This window comes from Clarias gariepinus, chromosome 1, assembly GCF_024256425.1.
Source record: "Clarias gariepinus isolate MV-2021 ecotype Netherlands chromosome 1, CGAR_prim_01v2, whole genome shotgun sequence".
Lineage (NCBI taxonomy): Eukaryota > Metazoa > Chordata > Actinopteri > Siluriformes > Clariidae > Clarias > Clarias gariepinus.
Window position 1 is genome coordinate 19055936 of NC_071100.1, and position 20403 is coordinate 19076338.

A 20403-nucleotide genomic window follows, 5' to 3' on the forward strand; every position below is an offset into this window, starting at 1 on the left:
GACCAGAATATATGTCTGTTCCGCAGAAAGGCAATGAAACTAGTCTACTCGATTTTAGAAGAAAAGATTTAAATTCTGGGGGGAATGTGGATACTGTCATAAAATGGAAAGTGATTGCTGACTGTTTTAAATTGAAAAGAAAAAATATGAGACAGGATGTGGTAGGTCAATCGCGTCCAGTAATTTTATTGAAGACTGTGCCTGCCGAGGTTGTTTTTGATGATGTAAGTAATGAAGATTGTTTTAAACCTTTTATTTTTGAGGGTTCTGTGTCTCTGACAGGAGCAGATGATCAGCGAGATACCAGAGGTTATCAATGCTTCATTTTAGCAGATGTGCTGCCATTTTGTGCAGAAACCTCATGGTTTCGTGGTACCAGTACTATTGTACAGGGAATTGAAATGGGTTTTATGTCTGTTTCACTTCATAAAATATGAAGTGAAACAGACTATTAACAGACTACTACTACTAGAATATTACATCTGATTTGGTGTCCGGATGTTTTAATGTGGCAGTTTGCTTCTCATTGCTAGTTAAGGGAGTTGATTTTATCATGGGGAATGACATAGCTGGTGGGAAAGTTATGCCAGTTGTACATGTTGTTGATGTGCCATCTGATGATGGGTCCCCTGATAATCTCCTGAAGTGTTTTCCAGCAGTGCAGTGACAACCAGAGCACAGCTAAAAAGGGAATCTCAGCAGGAGGAGGTTGAACTGTGTGACATGTTGTTAGCAGATGCTTTTGAACAGGAAAAGTTCTTAGATGAAGAACCAGATAAGGCTGAAGTTGTTGAATTCTTGTTTGCACCAGAAACAGTTGCATTTTTACTCATCTTGCGTGAAGTCTTGGTAGATGCTCAACACAGTGATGTTACACTTAAGAAGTGTCGCATGAGTGCAGATGTTGCTATACAGCGATCGTCAAACAGTCAGTTTTACTGGGACAATAAAGTTTTGATGCATAATTGGAATGCACATACTGTGAAGGACGTTAATTAAATTGTTGTTCCTACGCAATTTCGTCAAAATATTTTATTTTTATTAACAGTGGCACATGATCATCTGTGGTCGGGTCATCTTGGGGTGACAAAAATGTATAATCGGAATTTAAAACATTTCTTTTGGCCAGGTTTAAAATCTGATGTTTCCCGTAATCTATGTCATACATGCCAGATGGCTGGTAAGCCAAATCAGACGATTTCACCGGTGCCACTTTATTCAATTGGTGAGCCATTTGAGTGGGTTATTGTGGACTGTGTGGGTCCACTTCCACGGACGAAAACTGGTAATCAGTATCTCTTTACAATTATGTGTGTAACAACGAGGTTTCCTGAAGCGATACCTTTGCGAAAAGTTTAATTACGGCTGCTACTGTTACAGAAGCTCTTCTGAAATTCTTTACAACTTTTAGCTTGCCAAAAATAGTTCAGTCAGATCAGGGATCTAATTTTATGTCTAAGCTTTTTCGTAAAACGTTGCAAGAGTTGGAAATTTCACACGTTGTTCCTAGTGCCTACCACCCTGAATCACAAGAGGCTTTGGAACGCTGGCACCAGACATTAAAATCTATGCTACACAAATACTGCTTTGAAACCATGCACGATTGGAATGAGGAAGTTCCATTGGTTTTGACAAGAGGGAAGTCATGAAAACAGGGGTGTCATATTTGCAAAATAATTTTGCCAAATTAAGCAAAACTCCCTGGAGTTCTCTGTGCATGTTGGTGCCAAAGCAAGATGGTTCTGTTCGGTTTTGCACTGATTTTAGAAGAGTGAATGCTGTCACTGTAGCAGATTTTTTCCCTTTGCCGAGAGTTGAGGATTGTGTTGACATTTTGGGAACTGCTCGCTATATTACAAAGCTAGACCTTCTTAAAGGATATTGGCAAGTTTCGTTAACACCGCGTGCCTCAGAGATTGCTGCTTTTGTTACACCCGATTATTTTGCGCAGTATACGCGGGTGGTGTTTGGGTTGCGAAACGCGCCAGCTACATTCCAACGTTTAATGGAGTTAGTGCTGAGAGATGTAAGGTATATCTGGATGATGTTGTGGTCTACAATTACACTTGGATTGAGCACATGTCAACGCTTTGTGTGGTCTTTGATAGACTTTTGAGTGCTTCTCTTACACCCAATTTTAAGAAGTGTGAATTTGCAAAAGCAACCGTGACTTATTTGGGAAAGCAAGCTGGTCAAGGCAAAGTGCAACCAGTTAAGGCTAAAGTGACTGCAATCTTGTCGTACCCCGTTCCTACCACTCGACGTGAATTGCGGCGATTCTTAGGTTGTTACATTCTACAGATGTTTTTGTAAGAACTTTTCTATTGTTGTTGCACCTTTAACAGGTCTTTACAGTCCAAAGACACCTTTTTGTTGGTCAGATGACTGTCAACATGCTTTTGTGTGGGCCATGTCTTTGCTTTGCAGTGACCCAGTGCTGTTGGCTCCTGATTTGTCACGCCGATTTAAATTGGAGGTTGACGCGAGTGCAACAGGAGAAAATTTTATATGTAAATTTGGGATTGTCCAGGTTTGGTTCAATTGAACAATCCTGATAAAATTCAATGTGTAAAGTATGATCCACGCCCCCTTTTTTACATGTACTAGTGGAAACTCTGCACTACTGCTGTGAATGCAGTAAAGTGAGAGACTCTATAGGTAAACTGGTGTGTGTGTGTGTGTGTGTGTGAGTGAAAGTCATCCTACACCAAAGACAAAATGCAGGTTAATTTGTTTTATTTTTCTTTATTTTGTATTAATTATTATTTTTTTTATATTTACAAGTAAGTGAATACTTGAGCATTGATTTAAGACAATGTTGTGCTCATCACCCAGCCAGTGTGGGAGAAGTGGAGAGAGATAATGGCACACTACAACAAAAGTGTTGCTGTTTGGCAGGTCCACAGGCACAGAACCTCCAGGATCCTCAAGACAACTCATGGACAAATGTAAGGATGAATTGTTGGCTTATTGTGCAAACCTGTCCTCTGTTTTGTCTGTAGTCCATAAACAGGTAAAAGACGCTCTTCCTGAGCTCACACAGGCCGTCCTGCACGACCTAAAACCAGGAGACTGGATCATGTTGAAAGAATTCAGGAGGAAAAGCTAGAGAGGTAAAAGGTGGCTGGGTCCATTCTAGATCTTGCTGACAATGCAGACCGCCATGAAGGTCACCGAAAGAGGCACATGAATACACACCAGCCATTGAAAAAGAGTACCTGAACCTAAGCAGAGCCTGACAACAAGGGGCGACTAGAAGAAAGAGCATCGCCTTGAAACACTGAGTCGACAAACAGTGCAGTTAGAGGAAAAACAGAAACATAGAGCACACAGTATTTCAAACCCCCGATCGAAGCGTTCATCTGTGTCCTTGTGCTGCATGGGTGTTGCATCATGCCATGCCCCAGGGGATTAACCACCAGACTGATTGAAATGGCCCTGACCGAAAAGATGCAGTGTCAGCTAGTGAAATCACATGATGAAGAGACAATCTCCATGCGAGAATGGGTACCACCGTTAAACTTTCAACAGCTACAGACTAAAATCCCCGCCTGGACATAGATGACAAAAATCCAAGTGTTTACCACTCAACAAGAACAGCGATCATCTTCAGTGAGAAATTCTTTAAAGTAACCGAACTCAAACTGCAGCAAAGGAACACAGGACAATGTGCCGTCATGGAGGAAAATAGATGATTCTTGTATTACTTAGTGATTAAACAACATAGCAAAGACAAGCTTGCGTATGAATCCTTGAAACCCAGTTGATTTATATGAAAAACCTCTGCTGTAGAAACAATGTGAAAATGTGAGCATGCCTAAAATATGTCGTGGATTAGACTAACTTAAGTGGTATCAGGTAGAATGAATACCTACTGTAGGCAGGTGTTAAAAGGCACAGGGATAAAAATCATAATTAATGTATGAGAGTGAGCTCGTTCTGGCTGAATATATAGCTTAACCTTTATATTTTCCAATGCAGAAATGTAAAAGAGCCTGTTCCTTTCAGGAAAAAACACAGTATATCCACTTTGTACTTTTGATTGATGTCTATTCTTCAATATATATACAGTACGTGTATGTCAAAATCAGTAATACTCTGGCTGGGAAAAATCATGTTAAAACTTTATATTATGTTGTCTTAGAGACAAAAAGAGGCAAATGTAATGATTTTTTTAAAAACCTTGATACAACCTTAAACTGTGCATGAGCTTCTTGTTTTTAATGAAGATGATTATTTACTGAAACTTTAAGCTGAATTTCGACCACCTTGCACATAGGAAAGGTGTCCTTTGCCCTTCTGAAACACCATAGAGGAGGTTTAATCCTGTGTGATTTTCAAGATTAAGCAGCATAACACTGTTTAGATCACACTGACTGGCACATGTTTAGGGAGACTGTAACTGATGGTGATTTTACTAACTTGGAGGAGAACATGACATCAGTGACTATCTACATCAGCAAGTACATCAGTGACATCACTGTCCCCAAGACCATCACCACATGATGCAACCAGAAGACGTGGATGACTGCAGAGGTACATGTGCTGCTGAGAACCCCAAAGTCTTTAGAGCAGGTGATAAAGCAGCAGAAAATCTCATCTCCCTTCTCACTTCCTCAGCACGTTTTACAGAGAGACTATAGAGAGAATCCTGAGCAGCTGTATAGTGAGGACAGCTGAGATCCACTCACTCACTCACTCACCCACCCACCCACAGAGCTTTTCATAACTCATAGACCCTGAATCTCTAATCTCTGTCACAAATCATGTTTAATCTGACAGAAAAAACAACAGACCATTAAACAGCCTCTCAGCAGCTTATTAAAAGAGTTTTACAGGTTTTTGTGACATTTTCCACTAAATCTAAACTAGTGTTGTTCCACTTGATCTCCAGCTCAGCTCACACCGGCCCTGCTCAGCCGTGCTCACACTGTCTCTCTTTAACTTTAATACAATCATCTACAGGAAACACTTCTCTGTGTCTAACTGTGTAAATGTTACTGTATTGTGATGCTGATCACATGGTGTTTATGTCATTAGTGTTGTGCAGAATCACTTGAGAGAAAATCGCTTACTCACCAGTAACGTCTAACCGGAGTTCATGACTGGAGTATGTGGTGTACTCAGGGTTTCCTCTTCCAGCAAAGCACCTGTATCGACCTCCATCAGAGACACTAACTGGGTTGATAGTGTAGGAGTTTATATCAGTCTTAGTCTTAAGGTATTGGGAGTCTTTAATCCAGTAAAACTTCCATCCAGCAGACTGCAGCTTGAGTGTACAGGTCAGAGTCACTGAGTTTCCTGTCAGGACGTCTCCTTTAGGACTTGATGTGATCACAGGTTCAGGTTTTTCTGTTAGAGATTAAATACAGTATCAGAATGTGAAGTAGTCTTTACTACACAAATCACCTCTACAGGAAAAAAAAACTATTACTCTCTCAGTGACGACACTAAACACATCAGGACTAATGTCACATTGTTTATGAATGTTTAAGTTATTTAAATAATGAGAAAATCTGTAGAGATATTAAATGTAAAGCATCAATAATATCAAAGCGAGAGTCAGACAATAACTGCTATGTGATGATGTAACTCTCTAATCTCTCTATATCAATTTATCTTAATGTGTGTATGAAGCAAAAATTATTTTGGGAACATAGAACACAAAATGCAAATCTTTACTGAAAGAAATATTGGAAAACTTTAGAAATAATATTTTTTAAACTTGTTTTGTCTAAAAGTGAATAAATCAGTGTAGTGTCGCCACCTTACAGACAAACACATAAATAAATGTACATAATGAGGACACGTAACAGAGCGTCACACACACACAACAGAAACTATACACACAATTGAGGAACACACACACACACACACACACACACACACACACACGTGATGAGATGTGCCTTGCCATTCTGGGCCACCGTACGTCTCCCATACAAAACTCTATCTAACAATTAATGTCTGTAACAATTAAATATCTGATTAAAGATTAAATAGTCTGATCATGTGCTGCAGAAAATGTAATAAAATCAGTAACAGTGAATGAAACGATTTGTGAATCCTCTGTTTCTTCCTTCACAGGTAAACTTCTCATCACTACCTGACCACAACAGTTACCTAATTTGTGTGTTTTTACTTATTTAGACCTAAATTCAACCTTTTTTAAAACATACTAGTAAAGAATAATAATTTAGTTTAAACACAAAAGGGATAAAATGAGAATGATTCCAGTTTAAAATCATGTTTTAAATAAAATTCAGTAGGTCACTCTTTAAAACACTGATGTTGAAAGTCTGACATGAAAGAAAAGTTGGTTTAAGTCAGTGGTTCTTAAACATTTTCTGCCATTCCCCACTTAAGGGGGTGGGCGAATTTTCAAGCCCCACTTGTCAACAAAATGATAACGAAAACGGCCAAGTGTACTATTTTTGAAATATCAATTTCTAAACCAATAAGATCAAATAAGTTTAAAACAGATCAAATACACCTGCAATTGTTATAACAGACTTACTTTGTCACTTATCTAGAGTTTTCTTTCAAAGAAGTTGAGTGGCTTATTAACGTGACTGGGGTGTGTTGTCTCTAAGTGTCTTCCTACTTTGTTGGGTCTCATGCCGTCTGCTGCCAGCGGTTTAAGACACAAAACACACACGGGTCTCTCCTCTGCCCCACCATCTCCACCATGAATCCTAGCGCAACATAGGCTTTATCATGTTTTCCTTTCGGCTGGCTTTTTGGTTGATTAGGCTGATAGTGCTGAATCACCTGCTTTTTTGTGGTCCACGTAACAAATGTATCCATTGACGTTATTATGCTCACTACATACACCACTGACCCGGTTTGTGTCCGCGGTAAAGTTAGTTTAATATTCGCATCTCCGAATTCAATAGCTGCGTAAATAAACCCGCAAATAAGATACCCAGATATATTTCCTCTCTACATTGTTTTTAAGCTCCATCCACCTTAAATTATACATGTTTAAAAGCATAAACACTATTATTCTCTACGGCGCAACAAATGATTTAGGGATCATCGCAAAATGCCGCACACCAACAAAAAGCGTAGAACGATATTGATCTTCCCTTCTGTTCAGCGCCTGAAGGATCAAAAAGCAACTTTGTTACCACACTGGAAACTAGAAATGCCAGACTAGTACTGCCTGATAAAATATTAATGTTTAACAAAAATACAGAAACATCAGCATACACATTGGAATAAATGAAATAACATATATAATACCGAATGATTCCTTATATATTGTTCCTCTGCAATTAACATGCCGACGTTAAACCGTTATTGTTGCACTATGGTTCCACTGTTTGTCTGATGTTATTTTAATTTACTTGTATTAATGATCCATTTCTTTGCGTGTGATTGTTTAGTTTCGAGTGTCTGATCTTTATTGTCAATAAAGAAAAGCATGAATTAGAATAGGTACCTTTCTAACATAGGTCTCCACTAATTCCCTCCAATTCATTGCGTCCCACCTGTCATGTCTGTATTCCCCACTAGTGGGGTGCGCCACACACTTTGAGAACCACAGGTTTAAGTTCAGGACTAGAACTGAGTGTAACTGAGACATGATTCTGTTTTTGGTAAATTTCATTTTGAGCGAAACATTCACACACAACTTTCCCAGAATCCCAGTGTTTGTAATGTCACTGTTTAATAGCAGTTTATTAAAGTGGAAAGTGATTTCTCAAGTGTTTTTCTTTTCTTTTTAAACCCATCGTTCCTTCACTTTTCCTCAGTGCTCATTCCCTCTCACTAGTTAGTGACGTCACTCAGAGGAAACTCGAACTGCCCTCTTTCACCTACAGGAGCTCAGAGACGCCCAACACTGGCATCAGTTACGTCTCAGTGAACGTGAGAAAACTGGAATCAATCAAAGTCAGACACCAAAGTCCCTGTAGTCCACATGTAGCTGTGACATCTCAGGTCTAAATCTCCTGATCTACTGAACACAGGGCAGGAAACATCTAACGCTTTTCACCTGTGACTCTTTAGTAACTTTAAGAATCTTTATTTATTGGTATGTGTTTGTGTTGGCAGGAGAGAGTCAGAGTTACTGTTGATTGTAAATGTTACAGTGATGCAAGTTATTCTGTACACAGTTTATATGCAGTTTAACGTGTTTTCTTCATCATGGAATTAATGCCGAAGTGTAAAGTCTGATGTGTCTGTGAATTAGCTTTTTTCAAATTATGTTTAATAAATCATATCTCAAATTCTGAACCATGCTGCATAAATACTTGGTCGAAGTGAATCATTTGTGTCTTTACTGTAAAAGCAAATACAAATTAAACAAATTAAATCATTAGTTTACTTTAACAGAGGAAAGTGAAAATCAAAAGTAAACAGACAAACATTGTAATTAGACTTTGTTTCCTTCTACAATAAAATCTGAAACTAAATCTAAAACTAGTGAAAAAGTTTTACATTAACAAGTAATAACACACACACACACACACACACACACTGACCTGATACAGAGAGTGTAACAGGATCACTGATCTGTGAGAGCTGAGAGTCTCTTCTCCTCCCTCTGCAGGTGTATTTAACACTGGAGTAATAATAATCTTCTGTAAACTCCTGTGCTGTGCTGTATGGGTAGAATGTGTGATTGTCTCTATACCACTCATATGTCCACTCAGTGTCTCCTCCTGTCTGTATGTCACACCTGAAAGTCACTCTCTCTCCTCTGTACACCTGTGTATCAGGCTTTATAATCACCACAGGTTTAATCTCTGTAAGAAAGGGATAAACTGAAATAAATACACAACTTCATCTATTACTTAATCAAGTATTAACATTTAAAAAATTAAATTCCACGTTTGTTCCCACTGAGAGTGTAGATACAGTAAATCTGTTCACATGTAAATGATTAAACTCTGTCACACAACAATCACTACTGATGAAGTAAATGTAGATCACAATTTAAATACAGACTCGACACTAAATAATCATCTTACTGTACTGACAATTCACATCTTCTACATTATCTGTGTCTAAACTACAGTGTGTTTGCTCTCGTACACTAATTTAATCAGTAAATCAGTCTTTCTCTGATAATTAACCCGACCCTGTTGCTATTAAACTGAGGGCGTCACAGCAGTGTCTCTGTCTCTAGAGAGAATACAGTGTAGAGACACACCTGTGACACGACTGACTGAGTCACTGCCATAGTGGATGTGTTTAGTGCTGCATCAGAGTATGAATAAGTAGTGTGTGTGTGTGTGTGTGTGTGTGTGTGTGTGCACGTGGGTCGTACCCTGACTGTTACAGCACTAAATGAGTCACAGTGTATACACGGTGTTTAAGACTGAGTACTACAAGTTGCTGGTACTGGTTAACGTTGCCGGAGATTTCAACCATGCAGATCTCAGATCAGTGTTTCCTAAACTCCATCATCATGTGGACTTTGCAGTGAGAGGAGAAAACACACTGGATGTTGTTTACACAAACATTCCCGGCGTGTACCAGACAAAGCCCCGCCCTCATCTCCACTACTCACATCACATCTCTGTTTTGTTACAGTAATTCCAGCACACACACCTCTAGTGAGCTTCTCCAAACTTCCCAGCAGGAGCGTCTCTGTACATCAGGACTGTTTAGATCACACTGACTGACACATGTTCAGAGAGACTGTAACTAACGGTGATTCAGTAACTTGGAGGAGAACATGACATCAGTGACTATCTACATCAGCAAGTACATCAGTGACATCACTGTCTCCAACACCATCAGCACATGAACACATCTCACACACACACACACTCTTTACCCTTCTGCAGAGAATACAAATATATATCCAATATCGTAACACCACCTCCTTTAAGGCAAAACTTCCTGTTCACAACAATTATCATCATGGCACTGAAATAATGAGACAGCCATGACATTTTCAGACCTTTTCTAATGTTCATGTTAAAACTTTGCACGATTAAACACCATCGAATGACATATGTTTGGAAAATAACATCAGAGAAAAATTGTCAAAAGCTTCTGTAATAGCCTGACATGCAGAGAAAGCGTCCAAGCTCTCTTTTTGTTTTGTGTAACAGTTGCCTTAAATTTGGCACCTAGTGGGCGAACTGTACCTTGTCCTACCTGTTTATCACAAGGTACACAATGGTGGCATGACCAAATTCACATTTTGCTAAGTTCAATGTTAAAGAAGCTTTCTTAAGGCAAGAAAATACACAGTACGAACATGTGCATGCAAAGTATCAGGAAATAATACCACGTGCCTTTCTATTGGCTAATGCCATCACGGTATACTCATGGAAACTGTCCCAGATAATAAAGTCAGAGATTCCAGATGCAAAAAGGAACTTGCCAGTAACCTTTTAACAGATTTAATACTGTAACACACTGAGGGACAAATACTCATCTTCAAACACTGGATTGTCACTAGATGTAAACAAATCTGAAAGTCTGAGTGCATCACCACACAAGTGCTAAAAACAGATGGAAACTCATGTGACGTCACTTTCATTCATCTCAGGAACGTCAGTTACAACAGGCAAGTGAAAAACCTTATCACCAGCTAAATCATTACTTAAAATACAGTAAGTGAAACTCCTTTAACTGGCAACTGAGGATGGACTGCAACCTGAACAAAGCCAGACACTATATCACAGTGAAGATAAATTGTATGTAATGAAGCTTTCACCACACCAAGTTCAATAACCTGAACTAAAACATCTGCACCACAACTAGACTGGTCAGATAAAGGCGAGACACCTTCCAATATAAATGAGCGGCTCCGGTATCTCTCAGGATACGCAGTGGCTTAGGCTCAGAGTTCTGTACTTTCCGCTGGTTCTTAAGCGTTAATGTGGGACAGGTAGCGATAAAATGTCCAGGTTCGTGACAATAGAAGCATTCCTGAGTCTCATTATGCGCTTATGGAAACTCTGGGGCTACGTTTAATATCACGAAATATCACGGTGCGGAGGTAAAAAGACAGTTTTCTGCGTGAGCATGAGCTTATCGGCCTAAACAGCATCATCACCGAGAGACAAGACTTTTTGCTCAATTAAAAAAAACAAAAAAAAATTTCTGTAATACAATCTTTAAACGCTTCTAACAATACCAGTCCTTTTAACTTCTTCTTCTTTGTCTTTCGGCTGTTCCCTTTCAGGGGTCGCCACAGTGAATCATTTGCCTCCATCTAACCCTATCTTCTGCATCCTCTTCTCTCACACCAACTAACTTCATGTCCTCTCTCACTGCATCCATAAATCTCCTCTTTGGTCTTCCTCTAGACCTCCTGCCTGGCAGTTCCAACCTCAGCATCCTTCTACCGATATATTCACAGTCTCTCCTCTGAACATGTCCAAACCACCTCAATCTGGCCTCTCTGACTTTATCTCCAAAACATCTAACATGGGTTGTCCCTCTGATAAACTCATTCTTGATCCTATCCATCCTTGTCACTCCCAAAGAGAACCTCAACATCTTCAGCTCTGCTACCTCCAACTCTGCCTTCTGTCTTTTCTTCAGCGCCACTGTCTCTAAGCCATAGAGCATTGCTGGTCTCACCACTGTCCTGTACACCTTTCCTTTCATTCTCTCTGATACTCTTTTATCACACAACACACCTGACACTTTTCTCCACCCATTCCAACCTGATCCTCTTCACCTCCTTTGAACACTCTCCGTTGCTCTGGACCGTTGACCCTAAGTACTTAAAATCCTGCACCTTCTTTACCTCTGCTCCCTGTAGCCTCACCGATCCTCTTGGGTCCCTCTCATTTACACACATGTATTCCATCTTGCTGCGGCTAACCTTCATTCCTCTGCTTTCCAGAGCATACCTCCACCTCTCCAAATTTTCCTCCACCTGTTCCCTGCTCTCGCTACAGAGCACAATGTCATCTGCAAACATCATAGTCCATGGGGACTCCTGTCTTACCTCATCTGTCATCCTGTCCATCACCAGAGCAAACAAAAAGGGGCTTAGAGCCGATCCTTGATGCAGACCCACCTCCACCTTGAACTCTTCTGTCACACCTACAGCACATCTTACCACTGTCTTACAGCTCTCATACATGTTCTGCACCACTCTAACATAAATACCAGTCCTTTTAACTGATCAGTTCATACTCCCATAACACAGCTGATTTAACAGTCTCATAATCCACACTTCTATTGTTCTAGTGTTAGAACACACTTCCTGAGCTTTATTAATAAACGTGAACTGTAACAATAAGGACCAAACACTTTTAGGCCACTGCAGACTGGCAGTGATGCGCTCAAACACAGGGACATATGTGTCCAACTCACTTTCCCTAAACATAGGCACCAGAGCAACAGTGCTTAGTAACTTTAAAACCAGAGGAACTCACAGACAGGGCGAGTCCTAGCACAGGCGATAACTTAGATACGGGCACGGGTGCAGGCACAGACGTGAACATGTACAGGAGACACAGGTGCACTGGAAGCAGGACTAAACCTCGGGGTCAACTCCAGCTCCAGGTCTTTCAGTTTTTTTTTTAGTTTCCAGCTCCAAGAGTTTGAACTGTAGCTGCTGAGCTTTATACTAATGTTAACTTATTGTAACTCTAAGTCTAGTTGTTTTAACTGTAGCGAGAGCTATGGGATCTATGCGTGTGGGACCCCAAGACCTGGCGCCAGCCTCCACCACAGCCAAATCCCACGGATCACCTGAGTGTGGTACAACACCTGCCTCGGAATGCACAAGAATGATGCGGTGTTCAAGTAGCTCAACGTATATCAGCTTCTTAACATCTCGTGTAGTAGCACTCTGGGACACTAAAATGTGATAAAAATCAGCAAGTAACAATAAGTCATCTTTACGGCAATGCTAAAACAGCTCTAACAAATTGTAAACTGTTTAAGATAAAATTTTAGCTATTTGTAGGATAAAACTAAACACTCCCCTATCACAAAGAGAAATGCCGCCCGACAAACACACAAGAGCACTAAAACAAATGGGACAGACCGGGAGAAAGCACCGGACTAATCGTCCAATTATTTTACGCGTCAGTCTAGGTCGTATCAGGAAAAAAAAAGAAGAAAAATAGAAAAATAATTAAATAGGGGTGAAATAGGTGTGTTTGCTTAGTGTTTATTTACAAAAGTAAATTAACAAATCCCCAAAAAGGTGCTTGTAAGTTTCAAAAGCCGTCAAGGCCAAAATAATAAACAAAATTCCCTCTAGCTAGTCCCGAAGTAAAATACCTAAGCTGCACCAAAAGAAAAGAAACTGAACTACAACATACTACCCTTACTCCCCTGCTTACCACAAAACTAGGAGAAACAAAGTATAAAGAAAATGATGTTGATGTCTTACTAGGCCACTAAATTCAGAATTATATACAAATATATACAAAATGTATTTACAAAACAAAGCAACCAAAACCAAAGAAGGGCGAATACAAAACAATCAAAAGGTTATACATGGGAAAGTCTATTAAATACCAAGCAATCATCAAAAAGGAGAAATGAAAGCATAGTCAGAAAATGTACGTAACAAGGGGTCAAACACAGGATAATTTTCATAACAATTATAAAATGAGCAGTAAGCAAACACATGGTCTTCAGGGGTCCGTTCTTCGCATGTAGCTAACTCAGTTATCTGGATTTAATTGTTGTGGATTTGTCCTGATCTTGGATTGTTTTGTTCTTCGATGCGCTTCTCGCATTTGTTGTCATAGCAACATATCCGTAAGCTTGAACCTGCTCGGGAGCAGCTGTATTTTATGTAAACAGGATTTAGGCTGTGCTCCTGGTGGGTTATGATTGGTTGAAATGGCGAGATCACATCTGATTTGTTAAAGAGCACGACTGACGCGGACTGACCCACGTGGGAAAAGAAAAGTATCTTGCATATATATTGATGGATGTATTAAATCACTATCAAATATTATATTAGAACATAAATTCTTAGGTTCATTATTCTCAAATATGATATTACTATTATAATAAACCTTAGGCACGAGACAGCCGTCAAGGCCATTAATACAAATTCTTGTATAATGTTTATTTTGTAACACATTTATTTTTCAGAGGTTTGTCATGAATATGCGAATAAATATTTATATATAATAAAATTAATATTTTTTGTAATTAAAAATTTAACAAAAAATATTTATTATAAAATAAACATATAAAATAAATGTTTTACATTTGTATGAAAATAAATGTTGTGTCACGTTTCTTCAGTCGGTGTCTGTTTGGGTGGCATAATCGCAGGAGGCGAGCTGGCGTTTCAAGAATGGTTTTTATTTAACATAGAACACAAAATAACACCGACATAAATCATATGAATTACAACAAAAGCTAGACGCCTGACTGAACTTCAGTCAGGCTCTTTATAATCAACTTAATTAGCTTACCTCGGTTCAGGTGAATCCTTATGTCACCTGACCGAGGTGCAGTCTGGGACATGAAGTCCAACTAAAACAAAACTATAACATAAAACAAACCCAGGCGCTTTGGCGCCCTCTAGGGGTTAACCGTTACATGTTGTATATGAAAAAATAAAAATATTAATATTTGTTTCTAAATGTATTTGAAAAAAATATATTTCTATTTTTTTATATAAAACATATTTATTTTCATATTGTTTGTTTTATTTTATTGTCTGATGTAATTTGTAATTTGTAAACCATTAACCTATGATGTTATGTTCTAATGTAAAATTTGATATCGATTATGTAGGGGGGGCAATCCATGGCAGGGGGGCATTTCAGCGCATAACACGTGTTACAAAAAAAGTTGAGCCGCTCTTTTTCCATTTCATCAACCAATCGGAGGGCTTGTGATCAGTGTTTCTACTGTCGATACATATCGCCTTTTAAACCAGAGCACGAACGCGCAATAATCCTAGACAACTCAATCCAGCTATACTAATCATCAACAACAGGTGAGCTCGAAGAACCAACTTAGCCAGATCGTAATTAGCACAATGATCTCATCTTAGATGTGTCAGTTCATCTTGGATGTGTCAAGCGACGTACGAAGAACGGACCCCAGGACTGTAGTCTGAAGGGGATTAAGTGAGCCTCTGGGTCTCCTGTTTAACCAATCGTCAAGCAGTGGGTGGGATCAACCAATCGGTTTCAGGAAGTGGCACACTGAAGTGGGCAGGACCTGAAACATTAAGAGAAGACACACCCCATCCCACCAGCAGCAGAGACACAAATACAAAGTAGAGAAAAGAGATATTCAATATGATAACACCACCCAGAAAGTGAAAAAAAAACCATCCACTTTATTTTCATTATCTCCGTTTCAAGGAGTTGGCAACCCTAGTGTGAGAAACACACACACACACACACACACACACACAGCTGTTATCAGTTGATATGTTCTTACAGACACTCACGCTCACTCATCTTCTATGACAGGGTGCCAATCCATCACTAGGGGCAATTTGAGAATGCCAATTAGCAGGTCTTTGGACTGTGGGAGGAAACCGGAGTACCCGGAGGAAACCCACCAAGCACAGGGAGAACATGCAAACTCCATACACACAGAGACGGGAATCGAGCCTGACCGGGAATCGAACCCTTACTATAGTGCTAACCACTACACCACCGTGCCGCCTCCTTATAGACACTGACTCTCTAATCTCTCTGTCACAAATCAGGTTTAATCTGACACAAAAAACAACATTCCTAAAGGAACTTGCATATGCTTCCTGATTAGACAGCTCACTAAATGAGAAACATTTTCCACCAATCACACATGTTATGCAAGAGAGTTGCTCTTAACACTCTGGATATTATTCCGATCTAAATCTGGTGAAATATTTTACTATTTTTACATAATGTACATTTTAGATAAAAAAAAATAATAATAATAAGTATAGTGTATGGTTAATAACTATAACTAAGTGTCTGTATGCATATGTATGAACGCACACACACACACACACACACACACCTGTTATCATTCAATAACTCTTCACACACACTCTAATCTCTCTCATTCTCTCAGACTCTACAGTCTCTTACACTCAGTGTTTCAGTATAAAATCTCGCCCCTGGTCCTCTTCACTCATTCACACTCAGACTCTCCACTCGAGCATGGTGATGTTTCTGAAGCAGTAACTTTATGAAGATCATTAAACAGCCTCTCAGCAGCTTATTAAAAGAGTTTTACAGGTTTTTGTGACATTTTCCACTAAATCTAAACTAGTGTTGTTCCACTTGATCTCCAGCTCAGCTCACACCGGCCCTGCTCAGCCGTGCTCACACTGTCTCTCTTTAACTTTAATACAATCATCTACAGGAAACACTTCTCTGTGTCTAACTGTGTAAATGTTACTGTATTGTGACGCTGATCACATGTTGCTTATATGTTCAGTGTTGTACAGAATCACATGAAAGAAAGTCTCTTACTCACCAGTAACTACTAACTGGAGATCATTACTGTAGTGTGTGTAGTAGACTGGGGATCCTCTTCCAGCTCTGCACTTGTACTGACCTCCATCAGAGACACTAACTGATCTGATGTAGTGATGGGAGTAGGAGTAGGAGGAGGAGTAGGAGTAGTAGTACTGTGATGCAGTCTCAATCTCAGTGCTCTGTGTGGGTGTGATCCAGTAAATCTTCCATCCATTAGGCTGCACATTCAGTCTACAGGTCAGAGTCACTGAGTTTCCTGTCAGGACGTCTCCTTCAGGACTTGATGTGATCACAGCTTTAGGTTTTTCTGTTAGAGATTAAATACAGTATCAGAATGTGAAGTAGTCTTTACTACACAAATCACCTCTACAGTAAAACACTATTACTCTCTCAGTGACGACACTAAACACATCAGGACTAATGTCACATTGTTTTTGCATTTTCAGTTATTTAAATGATGAGAATAAAAATCTGTAGAGATATTAAATGTAAAGCATCAATAATATTAAAGTGAGAGTCAGACAATAACTGCTATGTGATGATGTAACTCTCTAATCTCTCTATATCAATTTATCTTAATGTGTGTATGAAGTAAAAATTATTTTATGAATTATAGAACACAAAATGCAAATCTTTACTGAAAGACATATTGGGAAACTTAAGAAATAATATATTTTTTAACTTGTTTTGTCTAAAAGTGAATAAATCAGTGTAGAAAAAACTCTATCCAGGGATCAAGATCTCGTCTTCTTATAGACTAAGAAATCATGGTGGAGATCTTGACATAATCATATTATTATTATTATTATTATTATTATTATTATTATTAGTGCTGCAGAAAATGTAATAAAATCAGTATCAGTGAATGAAATGATTTGTGAATCCTCTGTTTATTCTGTTTCTTCATCACAGCTAAACTTCTCATCACTACCTGACCTCAACACTTACACATTTACCAGGCTGCATATTTATTTATGTTTATATAAATATAATTTTTATTCATGTTTTCTTGCTAGAGCTGTGTACAGTAGATGAGCATGTGTGTGTTAAATGAGCACAGGTGTGTGTTCTGTGTGTGAATCAAACACACCCTCAGTACATTTAAACATCTAAGACTTTCATTTAGGCCTAAATTCAACCTTCAGCGTATTTTTAAATATTCTATCAACAAAAAACATTTAGTTTAAACTCAAAAGAGACAAAAAGAAAATTAATCCAGTTTTTCTATTCACTTTGGTCACGCTTTAAAAATGTCTGACATGTTGAACAGATGAATGATGTTCATGACTTGAGTCGACATCATTAGAAACACTGACTGAAGTTCAGGACTAGAATCGAGTGTAACTGAGACATGCTTTCACTAGTTAGTGAACTCAGAAGAAACTCTAACTTTCACCTACATGAGCTGAACACGGAACAGAAAACTGCATTAATCAACGGCAGATACTGAAGTCCCTGTGTAGCTCTGACATCATCAGACCCAAACACACACACTCACGCATGGCATGTGCACTATGGGAATGCCAATAAGCCTAATCTGAATGCCTTTCATTGTGTGAAGAAACTGGAGTACCTGGAGGAAACCCATCAAGCATGGGGAGAAAATATAAACTCCACCAACACAGACACGAGGTGGAGATCGAACCCTTACCCCTGACCCCTGCACGTGTGAGGCCACATTGCTAACTATTATGACTCTTTATTAAGTTTATTTATTGGTGTCTTTTTGGGTTGACACGAGAAAGAAGAAGGAGAAAGCACAGAGCCAGAGATGAGAGCCACACTTTGAGCAATGTGTGTGTGCATGTACATTAGTATCATCTTTGTGCCTAAATAAGCACTTAGAGTTATTGTTCATTGTAAATGTTTCAGTGTTTTGTCCATGAAGTGTAAAACCTGCTGTATTGTGCCTGTAAATTATCTTTATTCAAATTATGTTTAATAAATCATGTCTCAAATTTTGAACTAGGCTGTATACATTATTTTTTAAAACAAAGTTAATCATTTACATCTTTACTGAAAAGCACAGTAGTAAAACTAAAAAAAAAAAATACGTTTTTTGCTTCAAAAACACCACCATCGTCCCCATTCTCAAGAAGAAGGCGCCCACCTGTCTGAATGACTATAAACCAGTAGCGCTAACTCCAGTCATCATGAAGTGTTTTGAGAGAGTGGTGCTGGCCCACATTTAAAACAGCATACCAGACACTGTGGACCCCCTACAATGTGCCTACCGGCCTAACACGTCAACCTGAGATGGGATAGTTGCTGCCATCCATCATTCCCTCTCTCATCTGGAAAATAAAGACTCTTACATCAGGATGCTTTTTGTAGACTACAGTTCTGCTTTTAACACAGTCGTCTCCAATAAACTCACCCACAAACTGTCTACACTTGGCCTGCACCCTACACTCTGTGACTGGCTTCTAGACTTCCTCTCGACTGATTGTTTATTTATTTATTTATCTATTTATAAGAATTGGTTCTTGTTGATATCAGTTATTTCCTAACAATTCTAATAAAACCTGAGAGGAAAAGTGTCACACTGATGAAAACAGAAAATATCTTGCAGTGATTCGTTACAAATCTATGAGGCGCCGTATAGGGCTTAAATCAAACTTTACTTATGCACACACATATGAAACACTTGCATACACATATATGAAACATTCACACATACATATATACTACTAACTGCTCAACGACTACATATAAAATGCGCTCACACACACATACATACTTTCCACACACACACACATACAAACTTCTCAGTGTAAAAGGAAGCCATTTCAGTGTAGACGGACTTTTCGCTTCATTCTTCCCGAAGGGGAGTAGCAGTTTGTAAACAGTGGAATTTGTGGCTAATATGTCGGATCCCACAACAGAAATAATTACTTTGTGAAATGTGTTTCCTCTCCTTTGCTAATATGAACAATAACTAACTCAAGGGATTCCCACGGGACTCTGAATCGGAAATTCAAACATTGTTCCGACCCTCCATACCACCCACTTTTGTGGTGATAAATAAATCACTCATTGTCTTCTAAACTGTCCATTAACAGTCTATTTAAGAAACGCTACTACTCATCAGGGAGAATGAAGTTCATATACATTGAAATTACTACTCCCTACACCCTACTCCCTACACTCTACTCTCTACACTCTACTCTCTACACTCTTCTCCCTACACTCTTCTCTCTACACTCTTCTCCCTGCGCAGGAAATGTCTGTTAAGGAAACAATTGGAAAAAATTCCACAATTCAGAACATCATGCAACGTCACTTCCTCCTTGCGTTACCATGGTAACACAAGCACCTTACTGCTGGGTGATTTTAACGTTCATGTTTGCTGTCAGTCCAACCCTCTTTCGAGGGATTTTCTTAATTTAATTGAGGCTTTTAACCTGATACAGTGGGTTAAAGGTCCCACTTATATTCATGGACATACTCTGGACCTGATCCTCTCTCACGGAGTTGATATTACTGATGTTATTGTTTCTGATTATATGCTCTCTGATCATAAGCCTGTTTTATTTTTCATGTGTCTTCCAAGCCTTCCTCTTGCTTCTTCCAAAGTGACATCTCTGTCCAGGGTTTATTCCCCTCAGTTTAACATCAAGTTTAGTCAGTGTTTCACAAAGTCTTGCTCCCATCTACTCTTGGACTCCCCATTATCAGACTTGGATGTGGACGAACATCTCAGTCTGTTACAAAATGCCTGGCTTATTGTAATGGATGAAATTGCCCCTCTGAAGCCTCTTAGGCTCAAACCTAAATCTAAAGTGTGGCATACCACTGAGACACAGCTACTGAGACAGACTTGTAGAAAGGCTGAGCGAAAGTGGAAAAAAGACAACTTAAACATTTCTTTACAGCTGTTCAAAGATGGTTTATCGGCTTATCAGAGAGACGCCAAATCAGCTAAGGCAACCTATTTTTCTAAGTTAATTTTACATAATCAGTCTAGACCTAAGGTGCTGTTTTTTGTTATCAACTCTTTTGTCAATCCCCCGGT

The 20403-nt window shown here is 39.1% G+C and overlaps 1 protein-coding gene across 1 annotated transcript in view; it reads right to left on the reverse strand.

Moving 5' to 3' along the window:
- Window positions 1-18667, reverse strand: part of LOC128520578 (titin-like) — a 200846-nt gene extending 182179 nt beyond the window's left edge. Inside the window, exons 1-4 of the mRNA XM_053494878.1 lie at window positions 18640-18667; window positions 16468-16695; window positions 8490-8753; window positions 5080-5352 (exon numbers count right to left, since the gene is read on the reverse strand). Of these exons, the coding sequence (XP_053350853.1) occupies window positions 5080-5352; window positions 8490-8753; window positions 16468-16695; window positions 18640-18667 (793 nt within the window). The remainder of the gene's footprint in view (window positions 1-5079; window positions 5353-8489; window positions 8754-16467; window positions 16696-18639) is intronic.
- Between the last annotated feature and the right edge of the window lie 1736 nt (window positions 18668-20403).